Here is a 22467-nt window from a genome sequence, read left to right as displayed (position 1 = left end):
AGGGATGGAAAGCTTAAGGAGGTATTAGTAGGTAGCCATTATGGTGCACTGGGGAAATAGGAGGCAGCCAAAGACTTGTCTTTCCTGTAGCAACACTCTCCCTTGTTATTAGTGCTTAATAGCAGCTAAATATAGGAGGCCAGGAGTTCAACCTGAGGTCTAGACTTATATTTTAAGGATGGGATTTTTCAGAAGTGCCCGAATTATTTAGGAGCCCTTGCATCCCCCAGCAAATTCATAGTGAACTGAAAGCCAAAGGGCTGGTGCACTGGACTAGTTTTGGGGGAGGGGGCGGGGGGAATGAAAAATCCAACCTTGTCCCTCTGAATAAATGAATCATTTAATAGACATTAAGATATTATTCCTGAAATATATTCTGTTCCTCCTATTTGTCACTGTTCTGAGGAAAATAAAAGTTCTCTCTGGGTTTTTTTTTAAAAAAACTGGAAAGAAAATTTGTTCCCATCAAGTAATAAAAGAAAAAAATTCTTTCATTTACTGTTTTCCCTTGCACAATAGGCCTCTTATTTTAGAGGAGACTGAAGCGTACAGCTCACTGGAGACTAAAATGTGCTTAATGACGCAATTCATTGTGAAACTTTCTCATTAAGATTAAAAATAAAAGCATTGAAAGATCGTACGTTTTTTCTTAGTCACAGCTGATCACATACGTATTTATATATATACTGTACAAGTGGAACATAAAGTATATACTTTGTCTGACTGAAAAGAGGATAGTTACAGGGTATTTTATGCTGTCTATGTGGTTTAGCAGCAGCACTCAAATTTTGTTAGTTTACCACGGTGCATCATGTCTGTACACAAGAGCAGTTTGAAGGCCACAGCTATGGTTAGAAAATCAGAACAGATCTGATTCAGTCTGAGAATTTGGATGTCCTGCATTCCCATCTATCACGGAGTTTTATGCTGCTGTCTGTCTCCATAGGGCTTGAGCACTTTCCATGAAGGAAGAAATAGCAATCAGGGTAACTAGGAAATCTAAATGCCCCATCGTTTCCCAGTCATTTATACACACTGTTGTCAGTGACATGCCTTACAGAATATTGAAACGATGAGTACTGGCATTGTTAACACCATCGCAGAAAATCTAAATCCCTGAGAAGCTCTGATTATGAAAACACAGAGTTGGCAGAAGCTTCTGAAACAGAGGATATGGCGTGTTTCAAACCTTGGAAAGTTCAGCTGGCCACATTCCACTTCTATTTCAGTACACAGTTAAGTGTTTTTAACCGACTTGCATGTGTACAGCCATACATATTTGTCATGCAGAAAAAAGGAATACATGTTTTAAACAAAACTGATTGGATTAAATGCTTTGTGTTGTCAGCTATTGAGGCTTTAATTAAAAAAAGAAACTCATCTTATTTGACAGTGTATCTCTACTGGCTTGGTGGAAGCCCTGAAAAACTAATGGTTGCCTAACAGTAGGTCTGAGATTAATGTCCTTCTTAGGAAGACTGAGAAGCAGGGGCGAGGAAAAGACTTTGCTTTTTTACAGGGGACTGGAAACTGTGATCACAACTGGTACCTGTATCGTCAGGTATAGTTAAGAAGCCAAGGATTGCTTTAATGTAAAACTTAACTGCCTGAGACATGGCTGAAGTTATACTGGAAGAACTGCAAACTGAAGTCCTAGCCCTGATCCCCTCCCTGAATGTGGAAAATTGTGCACAATTATTATAAAAGACATAACTAATTCTATGTTTGGATAGAGTAGACATAAATGTGTCAGCAACAGCATGATCTGCAAAGGAGTGTATATTTTCATTACTTTTTCAAGTAAAAGTAAGTGGAAAAATTTTCACAGCATGCCAGTAAAATAGGATGAGGCTTTTAAATGTCCTGACCATTATGAAAATGGAATTTAAACTTCTAAATATTTTAGGTTCTTTCAGTAATTTCATATTATATTATTTACATTAATTTTCAAATGTAATTTTTCTTCAGAGGCTACATGAAAAATAATCTTGAAAGGGAAACAAGATTTTTTTAGTAATGTAAAACTATCTCAACCAGAGTGAAAGAGTGGTAGTAGAAAGTGGAGTCTAATTGTTCCATTTCATTCCACAAACCCCTTCCTGAACAAACACTGATTTTGCTCTGGGATTTTCAGTGTGTTTCTCTTTGTTGTTTGTAATGCTCTTATTTTTGTTATTTCATTAATCGTATCTTAACATTTCAATAGTGTCTGTTGAATCCTGTAGGTGTTTGTTTACTTTTCTCAGTTGCTATGTGCTTTGATCACAAATGTTCATATCTAGAAATTGATGTAGCTAAGTTCCAGGAAGATATATACATATATGTGTAACATAAATATAGTAAATATTATAGATATCATTGCAAGCAGACTAAGTTAAACTTTGGAATCTGTAATTTATTTTTTAATTTCATTATTTTACTCTACGATTTCTTCTAGAAAGCTGGAAGAATTTCTGAATTTTAAACAATTAAAGACCTCTTTGAAGGAAGCTATTTTGCTAGATTATTATACCGCGGGATTTTGGTGGGCTAAAGAAATGAACTTTAGTCTTATACAGCTCTCAGGATTCATGGATCTATTAAATTTCCTGTTGGAGAACCTTAGTGGTAAGTATAATTAAAAATTGTAAAATAAATATCTGAAGTGTAAAGCAAGAATATTTTCCAGCCATTTTAATAAAGCAATATTTAATTACAACTAATTGTAAAATAATTTATTTTCCTCTTGAATGTTGGCATGTTGTACCTTGTACCTGAAAATAATTCTTATTGGCAGATGTTAAACTTTCTGCTAAAAGACTACAGTCCTCTCTAATGAATGTCCCTTATTCTCTGTTTGTAAACAAGGTATGCGGTACGAAAGGGACAGGTCCTGAAGAGACCTCATCTTCACTATGGTAAAATAAATAATAATTACAGTAGAGAGAACAAGGAGCTCCTAAATTTCAACTCCAGCTGTCTCAGTGACTGACTCACTGTAGCCTTGGGCACATTTTTCTGCTGTTTGAGATATTCAGTACATCCTGTAGCATTACAGCAGGTGAATTACATTTATTTTATCCTTGGAGGTCAACTCTTAGGCAGCTTTCTAGATGTCAAATGCTGCACTTCTGGCACAAAATATATTGGTTAACTAAAGACTGGTGAGGGAAGTAAACTGGCATCACTGCCAAAGATGAAAAATGACAATGAAAGGACTCTAGCTCCTGTGGCTACAAGGAAATTTGCAACAAAGCATGCAGCTTGGGTCTAGTGGGAACAAAATAGCCAGAAAAAATAGTAACAGCATCCTCTAAAACCCGTTTTTCAGAAATCATAATGCTTACTTAACATTCACTTTGAAGGTGATTATGTTGAGAAAAGTCCATCCCAGAGGAAGAGCGAAAGGACTCAGTGGTTCTATTCAAAGATGAGATGAATATTTAAAATCAAGCTTATAATAGTTATTATACTCTTTCATTGTAATTTAATTCAAGGGCCTTTCTGACTTGGAATTTTGACAGACTATGTACGTGCTTTATGATCATTGGAATTCCAGTTGTCCTTCCTGTCTCCAATGAGAAAGTATCTTAACATATGCTAGCTATATTAATATAACAATGGAGAAGAATGGAAACATGTCAGAAATTAGTTTTATGAGACTGTATGTAATGCGTGTGTACTAGACAGGCTGGTAGCACAAGCAGTTATTAAAGCTGACTGCCGTTTTTCAAGAATGTGATCTTAGTTGCATAAAGCTGTGCCAAACTTTAACTCTTTATGCCAAAATTTTCCATGGCAGTGTCTGCCTCTGATTAATTTTTATATATAAAATTACAACTAAAACAGTTCAATGGGCTTGCAGATGGAGGTTCTGGAAAAAAAAAATGTATTCATTTGTGCGTCTTTTTTTTTTTTAAAAAAAAAAAAGCTCTAATACTCCTATGCTTAAAGACAAGACATAAGGTGTGGCAAACAAGTGTGAATTTGGTTTTTGCTGTCCTGTGAAAACCCATTTGGATTTGGCTAAGATACATGGTTTTTAGGGAAAGAAAATGCAGTTTGTAAATGTTTATAGGAGACTCTCATATTTTTTTCACAGCTAAGTTCCCCGAACAATCCATCTTAAAAAGTATGCTGTAGCCCAGGGCTGAGATTAATTTCCTTGTAATTACTGTTCATCAGCTGGTGCAAGATCCAAGACCAAACATTTCAACTAAGAGCAAAATGCTAGTGTCTTCTATATTAACGACCATTTCCTCTCTCTTCCTTACACTGGACCCAAGCGGCCTGGAAAATTAGGCTGATTTGACCATAATAGCAAGAATAGCATGGAGCAGGAAGAATGGATTTAGAGAAGGAGGGTAGTGGAATCTTGTTGAAGGCTGGTAAAGGAAAGAGGAAAACTGAGGTTTGGAAAACGGAGACTTTGCTTGGTTGGGAGCCAGGGTGAATTACTTATGTGATTGGGTTCCTCTTCTCTACACTGGGGAAGAAGTGCTCCTCACCTCACAGAAGTACCTTCAGAGCCTTCCTGAGGGAGGTAGTTGGGGCTGAAATCAGCTGTGCAGAGGAAAGAGAAAATTTGGAGTAGCTGGTGACAGACCTGGCCCTGGGTGTTGCGAGTTCTCCTGATCTTGTTATGTGTCTTCGCTTCCCTAACAACTGTGATATTTCTGGTTCTATTGCTCTTTCTCATTTCCCATGGCTTCTATTCTATTCCATTCTATTTCCTTCACATTCTCTGTATTTCTTTCTTGTTTCTTCCATTATGTTTATTTATATTGTGCTGCCTCTGTTACTGAAAACAGAGGTGAAATTTTCAGGGTTTTGATTGCTGAACCACTAAAGGGCAAAACTATAAAGACCAGAATCTTGTAAGTTTTATAATTTGTTTTCTGTACAAAGAACCAAGGAGCAGATCAGTAGAGAATTAAAACAATAAGGAAAATAAATCTATTTTACCACTGGTGGATATTTCCCCATTTTCTACTCTAGACATTTTAGTCTTAAAAAGAACAAGTAAATTGGTTTGAAACTTTTTTTAAACTCCGCCATGGTTCTAGTGATGCTGCACAAATCAAAAAGATGAATCCTTTCTTTTTAAAGGTTCAGCGAGCACTGATATTTTTCACATTTTCCTCTTTGTCAAGACAGTTAACAAAAAGAGTTTAAATTTTAATTTAAAGCTGTTTTGGCATTTGGTTTTGATTTCCAGGGTAAAAATGTAAAGTAATTATCTATTTTGGGGGGGTGTGCAAAAATGTCTCCAAGTTTGATGATACATGCAGAGTATTATCCATATTCATGTTTAATCAATTGCGATTGTAAACACTTAAAAAAAAAAATCGGTTACCCTTTTTAACATCTGTTCCTCTATTACTGGTTTACGTTGCAAGGGGCATAATCAGAAGAACAATCTTTTACAATACATAAACAGTAGTAAATTTACTTTAAAGATAAACATATTGTGCATCTCAAATTCACGTTATTGTGCCTGTGGTTATCTCTACATGAGTAAGAGGCCAAGCTGTAGTATTTTAAACACCCATTAGTGTGATCCATACATTATGAAGGTGGATCAGTGATTTTGTGATGGAATTTTAATGCACATTTTATTGATAAGAGTAATGGAGACGGACAAAAATGTCTGCTGTTGCTTTCTGTTGCTTTTAAAGTTTCTGCATGGCTCATAATGTAACTTCTTAAACTTCAAGAAGTCTTATAATTAAAATGGGCCAAAAAACCCCCACCCCACCCTGTCGTGTTTATACTTATTTTTTGTTCTTTGGGATTACTTTGCAGACAAACACATGACCTTAGGAGATAATTTAAAAGAACTTGGAAAAGCAATGGCTGGAATAGGAGAAACTGATTCAGAAGGAAATGGTGACTTGAAGTTCTTCAGCATTGAGCAAGCCAAAGCAGTCATTGATTACCTGAATATCAGGTATTTATTTCCACAGGATCCGCTATTTCTTATTTTAATAATTTAGTGTGGTGGGAAATCAACCGATAAAGTTAAAATTATTCAACTGGATATGTTCATACAGGGCCAACATACTGCAGACACCAAACTTTAAAACATTAAAAAGGCGAGAATATGCAAGTGTCAGTAAAGATCTGGCTCAGATGTCACAGCCCAGGAAATAAATTTAGACTGGAAATTTATCAAAATGTAAAATTGTGCTGAAAAGCTGCTTCTGGGTTTAGTTTTGGGTGATAAAAGGGAAAGGGGAAAATAGTGTATAGAGGATACTTGTTTGCTGTTAAAACATTCTATTTTTATATTTCAGTTGAACAAAATCCTAGGTCTTGTCTATAACTTCAGGTATTTGTCTGACCTTGATGGCTGTAGTGGACTTTTTAGGTGGTTTAAAGTTATGTATTTTACAGAATTAAGGCTACAGTCATATACGAGTCACCAAAATGTTGCATTTCAAAGTTAGCAAAAGTTCAGTATCTACATGAAAAGGTTTCGTGACAGGTCTGAGCTTTTAAACAGAGACACAGAAAGAGATGCAAACAGCAGTAATTCAGTTATTTATCTGAGAAAGAAATTAAGGGTCTGATAGCAGCCAGTCACACCTCTCCATGTAAAGTCTTAACTATTCAGTAACATATACAGACAAATGCCATAGTTGGGACAGTGGCTGTACTTATATACCACTGTTCCCGGCACATAATGGACTGAGCGGTTCTCAGGCTGTTGTATCACCCATGAATGTTGGGGTCAAGGAGAAGGAAGGTACAAAAACGTACCATTGTAATATCTGCTCGTACACTGTACTACCTCTGTACCTTTCAGCCTGTTTTCTGACCTGAATGGTGGTTAGAGGAGAGATTTTGTGGCAGATGGGCATAAAAAGCAAGTGAGGTCATGACTGGTCTATACATAGAATTGCTGGGAATTTTCTGACTGTTCTTTTGCTAGGAAAAGTTTAATACATCAGAGAGGTTTGTTTTTAGAGTGTTTTCTTGGATGCAGAAAAGTATTTCCTCATGAAGACAGACAAAAATACTAGGGCAGCTGACAGCCTTCCAGTTTGGGTATTCAGATTCAGACTGGGCATTAAACCCATCACAGGTGATTTCTCTTAAAATTGGGCTATAAAGTTTCTTTCTCCCGCTTTCTCATTTTTTTTCTGTTGTTTCTTTTTTCATGGAAAACACAAAAAGCTTCAGGTTCTTCCCATATGAAATGAGAACATCTCTTTAAATCTCAAATTTCTGTAGTCAAGGCAAACCAATGTCCTGCCAAGTAATAGCCCTAAACTAAAAGGAAACTTGGCATTTACAATGTCTCACTCAACTTCTTTTACTTCTCCCTTCCTGTCTGTGCCTTTTGTGTATTTATTTGGAACAAATGTTCTTTCCAAACAGCATTTCTATAGCTCTTGTGTAAATTATCCATTGAAAGATATCTTGTCCATGAAGTAATTCCTTCGCTGTCACAAGAATTTCATCCAAGAGATGCGGTGCTCCATCCTACTACCACCGAAGTATTAACTGGGCGGGAATACAATCAAGCCACAAGCCTTCTGCAGCAGAATGGTATTTTGGACACTAAATATGTGGCTGTGTGTTCAAACTGCTCGATTTATTACAAGTGTGTGCTGTTGCAGAGTCATGGATATATACACATACACTGAAATGTGTCATATGTGTCCAGTTTATACAATCCATTATTTCAGTCATTCAAATATATTTTTCTAAATAAGAACAGAATCGGCACACTTATATGGGTGTATTTTGAACTTTATGAACTCAGAAATAGGTTGACTGAGTTGTATTACAATTCAAATTAATGTACTCAACTTTTTTCTTCATTTTTTTTATTTAATTTAAAATGATAGGCCTATAGCTTTTTTCTTTTCAAGATAGTATGACATATTTTAGTTCAGATCACACTTTTACAGATAAGCTATAAACCCATGGGATTTATAATGGAAATGTGGACAAATGCTTCACCACATTGGCGCAAACTGTGCAGTAACTATAATGACGCCTTCAGGTTTGGTGGAGGGTGACAGTTATCATCTTTTTATCTTGTCTCCTTGGGCAAACACACATCAACATAGCTCTTGACATTTTCTTTCAGGAAGCAGTGGAGCTAGGGAGATATGTCATTGTTAATCACCTTCAGATTCTCATGTGACATCATAAGAGGACAGTGTTACTTGCATGAGTAAAATTATTTTTGTGTAATTGCTAAAAACGTTGGTATGGAATTATTTTATTTGATCACAACAGATACAAACAAAAAAGCATTTTATATAATGCCTGATAGAAGAAAGAAAACTACACTGTTGTTTCAAATTAAATACTGATGTGTAATTCACATGATAGAGAGCTGGCTGATGTCATTGCGAGGCCACTCTCCATAATCTTCGAAAAGTTGTGGAGAACAGGGGATGTCCCAGAGGACTGGAGGAAGGCAAATCTTACCCCTACCTACAAGAAGGGCCCGAGGGAGGATCCGGGTAACTATAGGCCCATCAGCCTTACTTCAGTCCCTGGGAAAGTTATGGAACAAATCCTCCTGGGGGCCATCACAAGTCAAATGAAGCACGTGATTGGGAAAAGCCAACGTGGCTTCACTAAAGGCAGATCGTGCTTGACAAACCTGGTGGCCTTCTATGACACAGTGACTTGCCTGGTTGACATGGGGCGGGCAGTGGACATTGTCTACCTGGACTTCTCCAAGGCCTTTTTTACAGTCCAACAGCCTCCTACTGGAGAAGTTAATGAGTTATGGCCTAGACAAGTGGCCTGTGCAGTGGGTGGGGAACTGGCTGACAGGCCGCACCCAAAGGGTGGTGGTAAATAGCTCCTTTTCCAAGTGGTGACCTGTCACAAGTGGGGTCCCCCAGGGATCGATATTGGGCCCAATGTTATTCAACATCTTTATAAGTGATCTGGATAACGGGATCAAGTGTAGCCTGATGAAGTCTGCAGATGACACCAAATTGAGTGGGGAAGTAGACACTCCAGAAGGGAGAGCTGCTCTGCAGGGAGATCTGGATAGGCTGGAAGAGTGGGCCAACGAGAACCTTATGAAGTTCAACAAGGACAAGTGTAAGGTCATGCACCTGGGAAAACATAACCTGGGAGTGCAGCACAGACTGGGATGCACCTGGCTGGAGAGCAGCTCTGTGGAAAGGGACCTGGGGGTCCTGGTGGGCAGGAAGCTCAACATGAGCGAACAGTGGCTGCTGCGGCCAAGAAGGCCAACAGGATGCTGGGTTGCATCAAAACGGGCATTTCCAGCAGAGAGAAAGAAGTGATTATCCCGCTCTACTCAGCGCTTGTCAGGCCACACCTGGAGCGCTGTGTGCAGTTCTGGTCCCTGCTATACAAAAAGGATGTGGACAGGCTGGAAGGGGTCCAGAGAAGGGCCACCAAGATGATCAGAGGACTGGGAAGCTGCCATACGAGGATAGGCTGGGAGAGCTGGGTTTGTTCAGCCTTGAGAAAAGGAGGCTCAGAGGGGATCTCATCCCCAGGTACCAGTACTTAAGGGGCAGCTACAAAGAAGATGGAGACTCCCTTTTTATACGGAGTCCCATGGAGAGGACAAGGGGGAATGGACACAAGTTGCTCCTGGGGAGATTCCGACTGGACACCAGAGGGAAATTTTTCACAGTGAGGACAGTCACCACTGGAATAATCTCCCCAGGGAAGGGGTTGACTTGGCCACGTTGGACACCTCCAAGAGTCGCCTGGACAGGGTGCTGGGCCATCTTGTCTAGGCTGGGCTCTTCCTAGAAAGGTTGGACTAGATGATCCCTGAGGTTCCTTGCAGCCTGGGATTCTGTGATTTGGTTTAAAGAGCACTAAATAGAAGAATTATTTTTTTGATATAGGATTAAGGGTGCCAGATTGAACAGAATTCTGTTTATAAATAAATAAAATTCAGACATGCCAAAGGTAATGACTTCTGTTTTGGGAAATATTATAAATTATCTGTACCTGTAACATAGTCCATAAAGAATATCATAACACACCTAGAGGGGAAGAGCTGATTTTCAGGTGCTGTAAATCTGACTCCTTTCAAAGGCACCGGAATAAATAAAAGAAAAAAAGTTTGAAATGTTAAGTTCTGCCAGTGCAGTTGGAAGATATATCCCTTATTTCTTGTGTGCCTCTGATGTTCATAAAATACTTTTTGTCTTTTCCGAATAATCCCTGTTAGAATTTTACAAAATAATAGGTGTGTATGTGAGGGGACATGTCTATTTTCATAAATTGGTGTGATCCGTTTCCAGGTTAAGTCCTGAAGTCTGCTTAAGCATAATTCCTATATTTCCACTGACACATGGCAGGAATTCTTTGGTGAAGTACTGCAATAAAAATGTACTGCTAATGAAATGGCAAATACTGTAACAACTTAATGAATTGCCTATGTGCTTTGGGTTTGGGGGGAGGGGGCTTATAGTTTATGGTAGCCAAATTTTTTATGCAAGTTGGTAAACAAATTTGTTTTTTAAGTAATGGTAATTGAATGACTGAATTAAATGTAACTATAGAATAAAACTTTTATATGGCACTTAAAGAGCCAAATGTTCAATGAGGCTGCCATAATAGTTCTCACCAAATTAGGAGATGCATCTGTACATATGTGCAAAAATGTCTGTGCCCAGTCGGGTAAAAATGTATTTGAAAATTTCACAGATGCATTCGACTAACTGCTGGAGGAGGTACTGTTGTCATGTGAGAGAGGCAGGCTGTGCTGCCATTTTAGTCTCCTAATTCTGAGCTGCTTCCCTGGGCTGGAAGAACCACTGCTGTACATTAGTCAGCACTTTAGCACTGCTTAAATTAAAGCAAATCATCCCTGGTCTGAAGCACTTCATGGAACCTCTGGTACTGTGGCAGTGGGCTGTGGCAGTGTGTACGTACTGGTGGTGATTCAGGGAAGGACAGTCAGCTAAAATAATGTGTACTGAGCATCACGTCCCACAGCTGGCTTTCCTGCTACCTCCCAGAGCCAGGACTGTATTTCAGACACCTATGTCCTCTCGCTGCAGCCTCTCGCTTTGCACACAGCTGGCTGGTCGAGCCCTTCTGCCAGCCGTGCCAGGGTGCAAGGCTGCCGGGTGGGAGAAATGCCTCAGCACTGTGGGGTGGCCAGCCCAGCTGGCACCTGCGGGAGCTGGCTCTCTGAGAGCCTCAGGCAGCACCACGTCTGAGAGCAGCCTGTGCTGGGTTGTGTGGCCAGGCATTGTAAACATGTTTTCATAGCATTTGCATGATATCCTGCAGCTAGTAGCAGTGTCTTTAGCATTAGCTAGATAATTGCGTATGCTGGGTGTAGTAGGTACTTTCATAGACCTATAGGAAAATTGAGGTTGGAAGGGACTTCTGGAGGCCACCTAGGCTGAAGTCCTCCTCGCAGCAGGCCTCAGTATTCGAGATGTGGCCTTGCAAGTGACAAACAAAGAGGCATTGCCATCCCAGTTGATGGCTCTCTTAAGAAAAGAACCTGTGTCCTGTCCTTAGCCAGGAAGTACAGGAACTAGTTACAGATGTTCCCTGCAAATATTGCTGTGTCTTTCATGGGTACATCAGGCAGGAGGGTGATAAACTCTTGGAATCATTCTTCAACCTGGACTTGCTGTGAAATCACAGAGCTGTGTTTAAATCATATGTCAAAATGGCACAACAGAAGCCAGAAGTTCTGTGTCATGATTTTAAGAGAACAAGTAATCATAATAGATGGACCGTGACAAACCAAACCTTTGATTAAACAAATGCCATATCATTGATCATTAGGAAAGGGAGAGTGGAAAATTATTTAAAACATGTGAAAAGGAAAGCTATATATGTTTTAAGGAAGATAAATATTTTAGGCCATTGAAAAAATCTGCTTAAAGTTACTTTTGTTGTAATACACAAAACCCCAGTGTGTCAATCTAGTTTTATAGTGGGGTTTTTTTTGAGGAAATACTAAGCTGATTTTGAAACATGACCTTGAGAGAATAAATGCTTCCATTCTTTATTGTTTTGGTGTTCCAAGATCAAATTTGCTCCCTGGACTGGCAGCCCATCCCAGAATCTGAAAGTTAATTTGGCTTTGTTTCCTTCTTGTCCACTATTGCTGATATTAAAGGCATAAGTATCCTGGTGATAAGTGTTTCAGGAATCACTTTTTTCAGAGTAGAACTTTGTCTTCTCAGAGTTCAATTTCAGAAGGACAAAGTGGATGTACTTTGAAGTATCATACTGTATTTTCTACGGCCATCTGATAGTAAATTCTGTAAATTAAATATTCTGCGTATTGCACCTGAAGTTAAGCAACCTTTTCTTTTTAAAATTTGGAGTATTGTCGTGCTGGAGAGTAACTCTTAGTTTAACTGAATTTTTAATGTTTTTACCTTTCCAAAGATTTTCAGCTGTAATAGTACTGTGTTCTCTTGTTTTCCAGCTTATTTAAACACTATAAACTCTATGAATACCTCTTCCATGGTCCTAGAGAAGAACTTGTGATAAGTAATGAGGTAAGTCATTTATATAGATGGAACTCATTATGCAGAGTTATTTAATGAATGCACTGTGGCATATGTTTTATATTGCTCAAAGCAACTTCATGTCAACATTACTGCATTACCAACATAAAATGGCTGATTAAAGAATACAAGTTAGATGTTTTGATCCTCATATTCAGAATTAATTTTGGATTTCAAAAAAAGTGTAAATGCATTGCTTGGTTAAGATGTTAGTTGTGTTAAATCAGGAATACTTTTGCGTGTGTATTTCTAAGTTGAGGCATGTAATTTGAAAGAGAAATGCATGAGTCTGACTCTATTTTAAAATAAGCAATCAAAATCAGAAAAAGTTGTGTACCAAGCCTAGCCTGACCACAGTCCTAATATTTATGTATGCACAGAGTTTCATTTATACTGTAGCCACCAACAGTTAATTATACTGACTGTAAAGAAACAAGCTAACTAGAAATTCAACATTTTGAAAGCATTCAGTTAATAATAGTGAATTGGCTTGACTGTAAACTTTGTCATGTATTCTAACTTATATGTGAAAAAATACATAGCAAAATGCATTGATGCAGGATACGGCCTTTAATCAAATGGACAGATTCAATTCATCAAATAAACCTTCCTTTAGCCTGAGTGTGCGTTTTAAGGATATATTTTACAATACCTTGAAAAGCATTTACATTTATAATTTGTATTAGGAGACAGCTGGTTGCTCAGAGAGGCACGGTGCAGGAATTTTTTTGATGGCACTTATATTTTAGCTTATCAGTACACAGTGAAGTTAAAATTAATGCACTGGAAAATTTTCTTTACACCTTAAGCTGGTGGTTTGGCTCTGTAAATGATGTGGGGTAATTTCTTTCTCTGTTGCTTTTAAATAGCCATATTCAAAGAAAGAAAGACTTTTCTTGACATGAATGCAAATGTTTGGAAATTATTCTCATCATTTGTGAGGTGGGTTAAAATCCCAACTATGAAGAAGTCTGACAAAGCCGTCATTACAGAAGTAGAGCAGGGCTTCAGCGTTACTGTGTTAAGGTGGTTGTTTTATATTAGGTAATCAGATCAGTGGCTTGTTAGCACTTGCTAATTGGTAAAATTATTTTTAATGAGGCCTTGATTAAGTAATTTCTTACATAAATTCGGGTAATGTATCTTATCAGTTGTAGACCAGCTTCAGAGAAAAGTCTTTGTGTTTTCTTAAAACCCATTTCTGGATGGCAGAGGTCAGTGCTCATTGTCCCAGCCACGGAAGAGTGTCTGCTCTGCACAGTCTGTCTGCTGGGGAGTACTGCCTCTGCTGAACGTACCGCCTCCGCTAGGGAATGGCAAAAGTGTTTCTGTGAATCACTTTGGTGGTGACCCATCAAAGAAACAAGTGCAGTCTACAGTTATAACTGTCACAAAAACCTTCATGACCATTTTTAGCCATAACTCTTTTACAGCCATTTCTTACCTATGCACCAGTTCAGTTTAATCCATCTGTTTTGTATTCTGAGTTCCACGCAGAGAGTCTTTAATTTGTCCGACCATGCTGCAATGCCCAAGAAAATCAATACTTATCCTCCTGTAGAGTTTATTTTGATAGGGTGATACATTGTTCCTCAATAAGTAACAGTTTAAGGCATTGAAGCTGCACATAAAAATTTATGGCATTATTTGCACTTGCTTTATGTGTTAAAATGTGATGGGAGATGAACCCAACATGACTTCAAGTTCTTTTGCAACAACTTTGCTAGATTTAGAAATGCTTGTCCATAAAGGAGAACATTACCATCTATGTTTGCAGTCCTGAGATGAACAGCTCAAACCCTGACAAGTTAGTGGGGCTGATGCGGGCTGGTGTCTATGGCCATGGCAGGAGCACACCTGGAGTCGTGCTCTGCAGTGCATCTGCTCAGGGAACAGAAGGGGGCAGGAGATCAACTGGGAAATCTGCGTGCTGAAAGTAGACAACAAGTCTGTGCTGAAAGGCTGACCGCTGTCTTGCTATGTAGATCAATGTCTTACCAAAAAAAACCCAACCAAGCCCATGTAGGCACACCACGGCCCACAGCTGGATGTGATCCTTACTCTAAGCTGAGTGCTGTTGATGTCTACAAAGTTTTCTTTGAGCTCCAGTGATGAAAGTCTGTTCTTTTGGAATGGGGGACTGTAAATTGTAGTGGCCAGATTTGCCTAAATAGCAAGAACCTTGGTGTTCCAAGAGCTTAATTACAGTATTATCACTTTTGCAAATGAAGACTTTGAGACAAGTCAGTGAAATGACTTCCTTCAACTGAAATGATTTGCTTCAACTGAAATGGCTTGCTTTAGCTCAGTGACTAACTTTGTGCTCCATGTGTGCCGAAAGTATTACCTACTGAATGAAAGTCCAGTAGACTAATGAGAAGACCTGCTTCTTTAAAAGAGATGCAGCTACAACAAATAAAAGCAGTACTTAGTGTTGTAATGGATATCCTTTTAGAGAAACAGCAGTGTGTGTTTTCCAGAGAAATCATAGTGATGGATTGTAAACTCATTGGTTTTTATTTTTTGTCTTGCACGGGCAATTGTACAGTGTTCTCAATCAGGTTTCCTTTTTGATCTTTCACTGCAGTTATTTCCAAATGACCCTGTCATTTCCTGTGTAGAATAAAATCAGACAAGAAAAGGGAAATGACTCAAAACTCAGTTAGATTATGCATACAATATCTTAACAGAATTTAAGTTACTTAAATGTGGCTCATAATTAGTGGAGTTTCACAGTCTGATTAATATTCTGTGTTTGATGCAGCTAGCATAATAGAACCACCTTTGTAAAATACAGACAGTATTTAAGTCTTAAAAAAAAGGTAACAAACGCCTGGCTAATTTAATATATTTTTATGTTAGCTAAAGCCTTTAAACCAAACTGCCTGAGGTAATCATATTGCCTAGGAAAAAAAAAGGTTAAAACTGAAAGACGTGAATGCTTGGTTAGATGATAAAACACACATCTTACATCTAACCTACTTTGACAGTGTTTAAAATTTAAAACTTGCCTTTCCAGCTATCAAATCCCTTACTTCTCCATTCCAGATCTACAAAGACCTATATATTATGCATGCATGAATACCTGTTAGAAAACATGACGGTACAAGGAATTACTGAGAAGTGTTAAGATTGCCAAGTGAATTCATTGGTTTTTTTCTGTTACTATTATAAGCAGTTCCCCAGATTTAGAACGATTACAGAAGAAGCAATGCTTTAGCTTTTAGCTGTTCTGTGGCTACGATCCAAAATAAAACGCGTGCAGTGCTAACATACCAGAGTTCTTCAGGAATATTGTTGTTAAAGATACTGTTTTTTCCTTTTGCCTTTTCTGGAGTTTTTACTCTCTAGCTGTGATTTAGTACACCTATATTAGTCTGCAATTTCAAAGGAGTCAAAAGGAGTACAGACTAAATCTTGATGTGCAGGGATTCAATGGAGCAATTCCTATTAACACATGTCAGATCTTATAACAAAGGTTTAAATTGTTAATACATGAATTGTGTAGTAGTTTTTATTCTTTTCTATTTCTAGAAATTTCTATGTTCAGTTAATTTATTTTGCTTTGATAGGATGATATATTACAGCACATCTTGGTTTTTTTTCTCACGTTTACAAATTGTACCTTATACTGCAGTTCATGTTTTTGCTGCGCTCTGTTGTGTATTTTTGGATGGAATGAGGCTAAGGTCTTTTGGGATTAAGTCTGCTTTGAAACATTTCCTAATAAAAATAATGTGGTTGGTAAATCTAGTTTTATTCCTAGTTGCTTTAGCCAGCCTGATGGAGTAATCTGCTATTTTATGGCCCAGATGACTAGCTAAGTTTGACTTCTTGAAATAGTAGTGTACAATGTAATTTTCTTTAGAGATGTCATAGTGGGTCAGGTTGCAATAAAAATATCGAAGATTAAGTTTAATGGCAGTGCAGATTCGGTATTATAGCAGTCACTAGATACCATCCTCTGTACTTAGAGTTCCAAAACAGTTTCCATTAATGCCTTCTTTCCATGTACTCCTTACTTGCTGAAACATTAAGCTTTCGGACTATGTCTGGTCTTTATCCAATTGTGGGTTGGTTTGGGGTTTTGGGGTTTTTTTTTTGTTGTTGTTTGAACAAAATCCCTTCTGTGTTTGAGTTTAAGGGGGTGGATTGGAAGAATATACTATTTGAAAGCTAATAAAGCTTTTTTTCTGATGGCAAAAGACCTGAAGTCTGGGACTTGACTTTGATATGTAATCCTCATTAGGTATTGCATATTTAGATTGGTTAATCAATGATTGTTTAAACAAATTTGCTCAATGATTTCTTGAGAACTGCATTTTAAAGATGTATGAAACCAGAATATTTCCATGAGCATATCAGTTCACACTGGAGAGGCTCATTTCCCAGCTAATGGAGTGCATGCTTTTCAAAGCTTGGAGGTTTCAGGTATTTGTAATGCTTAAAACCCACTGAGCTGATTTTCTGTGGCTTTGTTTTGTAAATATCACCATGGCAAAGAAATCAAGACTACTTTGAAGGAAAAACAGCATAGGACCAGAAGGGACCTCTTCAGTTGTCAGCTCTAGTGCCACTTTCTCCTAGGAAAACATATAATTCTCTTCAGAAACTTCTCAAACTCCATCTTAAAACATTAATTTTTTTGCCTTTGCTCTTCCAGTTAGAAAGCTGCCCTGGTGCCTGGTTTCTGTAATGGTTATAAAACTTCTACTTTCCAGTCTTAAGTGTATTCATGACAAGCTTACGTGGGTTTGTCCTTGCGCCAATTTGTGCCACTATTGACCTTTAGTTCTTGTTCCATCCCCAGCGTTTATTTTTCTAGCATATAGAGACAGCAATCTTATTGTCAGCCTTCATTTAGCTAGACTAGAAAAGCCAGCCTTCTCTAATCTTTGCTTTTAAGGTAGGCGTTTGATACATGCGTTCTTACATACGCACCAGCCTCTAGTCATCCTGTTGGCCTTTTTCTATAATTGTTCCACTTTAAATCAGTTTTGTTTGAACTTAAGTGACCAAACTGGCATAATATTGTTGCTGAGATAAAAGCAAGGCCTTGTACAATATCAATAGTGCTTTCTTTTTCTCTACTGGGAATAGCCTACATGATAGGTCCTAGAATCACATTTTATAGCGGTATCACGTGGCTGTCTCGTCATTGGTCTGCTATTCTGGTTCTCCTTTATTACTGTATTTTCCAGCTGAGGTACTCCCAGTGCACAGCAGGTTTTAAAAAAATTATGTCCCTACAATGTCACCTTACAATCTGTCATTGAGTACAAGCGTCAATAGTCTTTAAGGTCATTCAGTCCCATCTGTATGGTATCCCTACCCTCTCATGAATTGATCGTGTCTCTTACATTTCTTTTGTCTAGAAAACTAGTTATCTTATTAAATAAATTATTAATTTAGTCTGGCATCCTGTATCTTTGATAAACCGATGTTGTATTATATCCCATTTTTCTTTAAATTCCATGTCCTTATTTATTTTCTCCTTTAATATGTGTTCCTTAAGCCTTTACTGCTATGAAGATTAAAACTACAGCTTGAGGAGTAGGTTCATTATTTTATGATTATGAATGTTTAAAACTAGCAGACTGGTACTTGGTCTTTTGATGTCTGAGGGGAAATTTTTGATGTCCATTACAGAAGGGGGTAGTACCCAAGATCAGATTACTGAAGTAAGCAGCTGGAGAGTCAGTGGGTTTTGTGACAAAAGTCACTGATATTCAGTCCTTTGATCTTGAAGCTTGCTATGGCTGTAACCAGAGAGATCTTGAAGGACTTGTGATTGATTTGAATGAAAAGTAGAGTCTGTTGGAATTGTGTGCAGCGTTACTTGAAATACTTTAAGCATATCTTGCCCAGTAGAAACCACCCTTGTTTTTCCAAGATTGTCTGGTGTACTCGGTTGCCAGTGTGGAGACACACTGACCTTTAACAGTTACGTTTCCATGTAGGTCACATGTTGATGGTCTTCTACAGCAATTCTAACATTTCTGAGTTTTCGTAGCTGAACTGTGCTGCCCTGAAAGCCAGTGAGAGCTCCAGAGAGTGAGTGGAATTCGTAAGCTGGTGCTGAGCACTTTTACAAATCTTGCTTTAAAGAATGATTGACAAAATATTTTTAAAGTTATTTTCTTAGGAAACATAAAATACAAAACAAACCTGCTTTTTGATTCAGTAACATACGTGAAGTCATGAAAGTAAAAATTCTGGCAAGAAAAACGCCAAATGGCTGACATAGGCTATGCCTTCAGTATGCTGAGCGCTATGGTTCTGACCCAGCCAGTGTTTAAACAAGTGCCTCTTTTTAAGCACTTGGGAACTTTTATTTCAATGGACTTATTCACATACACAGAGTTAAACTGAGAAGTTACTGGAGTCACATTTCTCAGCACCCTGGTGGATGAAAAGCTAAAGGCACTAGAGCAAAAAAAATTTTGAAGCTCATCATGACTTTTTATTTCAGTTGTACAGTTGACAAAGCATCACATTTTTTGACTGTATGATATTAAATAAAGAGAGAGAGAAAAAATCTTGAATTGTTGGCAGTAAAACATTCCTGGAACTGTGCAGGAATTAATGTATATACAGATGTGCTCTCTGAGTTTTTTAATTATGTATTTAGAAAGTGGCTTGGTTCCTGTATGCACGCGTGTGTGTATGTATAGACGTACATAGTTCTGATAATAGCAGTAATGGCTTATTTATTTGCTGGAATGCAGGTCAGCTAGGAATTGTAGGCTTTGGCTGGAAGGACAGGCAGTATATTAATGAGAGCATGCTTCTGCTATTCATCAGAATGTTATAAGATCCAAGTGACTAAGTGCTGTATCAGAAGACTATACCACACATCTAAAAATATTTATCAATCAATATGTAAATTCTAATGGAAGACAATGAGATTGGCAGAAACGTATTGACTTGGGGAAATTTTAAAGTGGTCAAGCAAAGTACCTGAAGGTAGACTATTAGGGTATGAATTTTGTTTTACTTTTCTAGCGCTCCCGAATAGCTTACTCCGTTGATGCCATTTGGGAGTTCTTGTTTTACTTGACCAGAATAAAACAAAATAATTGGAGCTGAGCAAAGATTGGTAATTTTGTTTCACAGAAGGTTCTGAGATTTTTGCACTTTGATTTAATTCAAGTTTAAAACAAAAAATAGACACTTTTAATGAATTGTTATTCTTACATGTCTCTGTTTAAACTCCCTCACACCAAAGCAGTGCTCTTGAACACTCCTTCAGAGACCAAGCTCCATCCTGGTGCCACGCAGTGTAATTGGCTCAGCTGGAGCAAGCTCCACATAATTCTGGGGTTTGTGAAGTGCCCTCAGTTGTCCATAAGCCATGTTGCTGGGGAGCCAGTAATCGAGAAAGCAGGTTGCTAGGTCAGCCAACGTGGCACACCGTGTCGCAAGAGCTTTGTATGTAAGCTGGTGAGAACTGAGTAGTCTGCTGCTGGGAAGCTGGTAGAAAGTAATTTGCATAAACGCTATCCTAATTTTTTAGGTAGTCCAAAGAACAACTTCTGTGAGGAATCTGCCAAAAAAAAAGGGACACATTTTATTTGAATTAAGCCAATGCATTGTGTCAGCTGCAGAACACTACTATTTCCAGTGTTAAACTCTTCCATGTAGCTTAGCATGGATCAAGGAGTTATTCAAGAAGGTACTGTGTTTCATTTAATTTATATTTTGCTGGTTCAAATTTAGGCCTTTTTTTTTTTTTATTATTTGCCAGTAGGTACCATCTCAGTGCTTGCTGGTCCAGTATGACTTACTGGAGACTGGTTTGCCAGAGCAATTGCCCTATTTCCAAAGTCTGCAGCATCATTTTTGTTAATTGGCAGGCTGAGAGCCATGAACTTATACTACAGTGGATAACTATTTTTGTACCCCCTACCTTTATTTGCAGGTTTTCATCATCTTGAAGATTAAATTGTATTCATAAAAGTATCTGTGGAATGGACAAGTGATGTGCTATTTCATGGGAATGTATCCCTGTGGGTGAATATTTATGTATCAAATTCATACATCTTGTGACCTTATGTTATGAATAACATGTTGACCTTATTCATATAAATAAAGAGCATGGCATTTCTTTACTGTGATGATTTATAACCAATATACATTTTTATAAATTTTTATCCTTTTAGTTGGTGTTATGAGGACAAATGTATTCAAAGTCTAAATAACAGACAAGTTTTGCAACCCTTTAAAGTTCCTTTTTAAAATGCACCAGAAAGTTTGTATGTTTTCTAATTTCACCTTGAATTTTATGACTTGTCATAAGATACAACATAAAATATTTTTACTGAACATTGAATCCAATGCATTTGAATATTTAATTCATAAAATGTTATTTTGATTTCCTATAAATATGCTAAGCTCAGCAAAACTCAGTGTTACTAATTAGAAAGCCTAGTTTTATAGGATGTCTTGTTGGTATGTGAAGTAACTTATATTGCTACTTAGGCTTACAGTTAATAAACCGTAGCTAGGAAAATTGTTTAAATTTCAAAGAAAAGATAATAAATAAAATGAAGGCATAGAATATGAATGTGAACTGTGCCTTTATTTTGTTAAAGCATTCAAAGTTAAATAATGGTGGTCTGTTAACAATCTAGGGCTATTTGGCAAGTCTTTAAACTTGCTCAATAATCAAAACATAAAAGGACAATGGAAACTTTTCACAATAAAAGAAAAAGGAGTTGACTACAGAAACCAAACAAATTATTCTCTGCTTTTTCTTGGTAAGGAGGTGAACTTTATAGGAAGGGCAGCAAGCTCGGAGTTAGGGTTGCCTTTTCCTGTCTTTGTTATAAATTACATCTGTCTGTGAAGAATCCTCTCCAGTTACTCTGTGGTTCATGGCTACGGGGGAGGTGTGCGTGTCTATCTGGAATGGAGCAGAGAAAGACAGATTTGGGGGGAGCCTTCTTTTAATTTTTCTGTGGGGTTTTTTTTCACTTAGGAAATTGCAATTCTTCACATTAATTTGCCTTGCTTACTAAATATACAGATGGATAAAATCCCTAAGATCCCAGCTGTGCAAATAGAATATTAACAAAACAACTGTTTTCTTCAACATTTGTATTATTTGTTCTTTGTAGCTTGCTGGACTTTTGGAAGACTTTGACACCATTTAGGTTCAGTGTAATCATTCAAAATTTTTTTATTAGGGCTTAAATAGGGAAAACATTTGGCAAAGGGATAGGCTTTATCCAAAGCATAATGCTTGATCCTTTCATGAGAATCCGAATACCCTGCAACAACATTATGAGGCACGAGAAATATGGGAGGAAGCTGCCAAATGGCACTGGAAGGAGAGCCATGTACTTGGGCCTAGTGCGCTCTTCATGTCCTCCTTTCCCCGTACCTAAGAGTACCTTAAGAGAGCAAGCTGAGGTAGCCATGTGCAGCTGCGCAGATAGGAAAGAAGGGGGCCGTGACCAAGTTCCTATACTGTTTCTTTCACCATCTGATCCTGAAGCATGGGTCGTTTACAGGTTGCTAGCAACAGAGCAGTGGGGGAAGTTTTGTCCATCCAATCCCCTTCTTCCGTGTGGGCCAACGGCCAGCTCCCACCAGCTCCAGCCCACTGAGCTTCACTCTCTCTTCTTCTTCTGTTTTGGGAAATAGGCTCCTAGCTGTAACTTTCATCAGCCTTAACCAACCCTGTCCTTTGTCAGTCTCCCTCAAATCCACTGGGTTGCTTATAGAAGCTAAGACCTCATCATGTGTTCCTAGCTATGGCACTCAGAAAACAATATTGAGTAGGTAGACTATACTGTATCTCCTCAAGGTGGGCTTGAAAAGACGGCAGCTGGAGTGTTTTAGAGTGTTTTGTGATTAAGACTATTATCTGAAGTATTTAATGGTTTGGCTTCCCATTGCACTGTTGAAAATGTGGTAGTGAAGTCATGCTGAGTCTCCTCTTGACCAACTTAAAACAGCTGAGGAGGAATACTTC

At 38.0% G+C, this 22467-nt stretch overlaps 1 protein-coding gene across 3 annotated transcripts in view; it reads left to right on the top strand.

Moving 5' to 3' along the window:
* The window catches only part of CABCOCO1 (ciliary associated calcium binding coiled-coil 1), a 238680-nt gene that overhangs the window by 192163 nt on the left and 24050 nt on the right, over positions 1 to 22467 (top strand). For all 3 annotated transcript variants that reach the window (XM_075109607.1, XM_075109606.1, XM_075109609.1), the window contains 3 exons: positions 2438 to 2607; positions 5785 to 5929; positions 12407 to 12479. In XM_075109607.1, the coding sequence (XP_074965708.1) occupies positions 2438 to 2607; positions 5785 to 5929; positions 12407 to 12479 (388 nt within the window). The remainder of the gene's footprint in view (positions 1 to 2437; positions 2608 to 5784; positions 5930 to 12406; positions 12480 to 22467) is intronic.

This window comes from Phalacrocorax aristotelis, chromosome 14, assembly GCF_949628215.1.
Source record: "Phalacrocorax aristotelis chromosome 14, bGulAri2.1, whole genome shotgun sequence".
NCBI classification, from domain to species: Eukaryota; Metazoa; Chordata; class Aves; order Suliformes; family Phalacrocoracidae; genus Phalacrocorax; species Phalacrocorax aristotelis.
The sequence above is the reverse complement of the archived record's forward strand: the minus strand, read 5'-3'. Positions and strand labels throughout refer to the sequence as shown.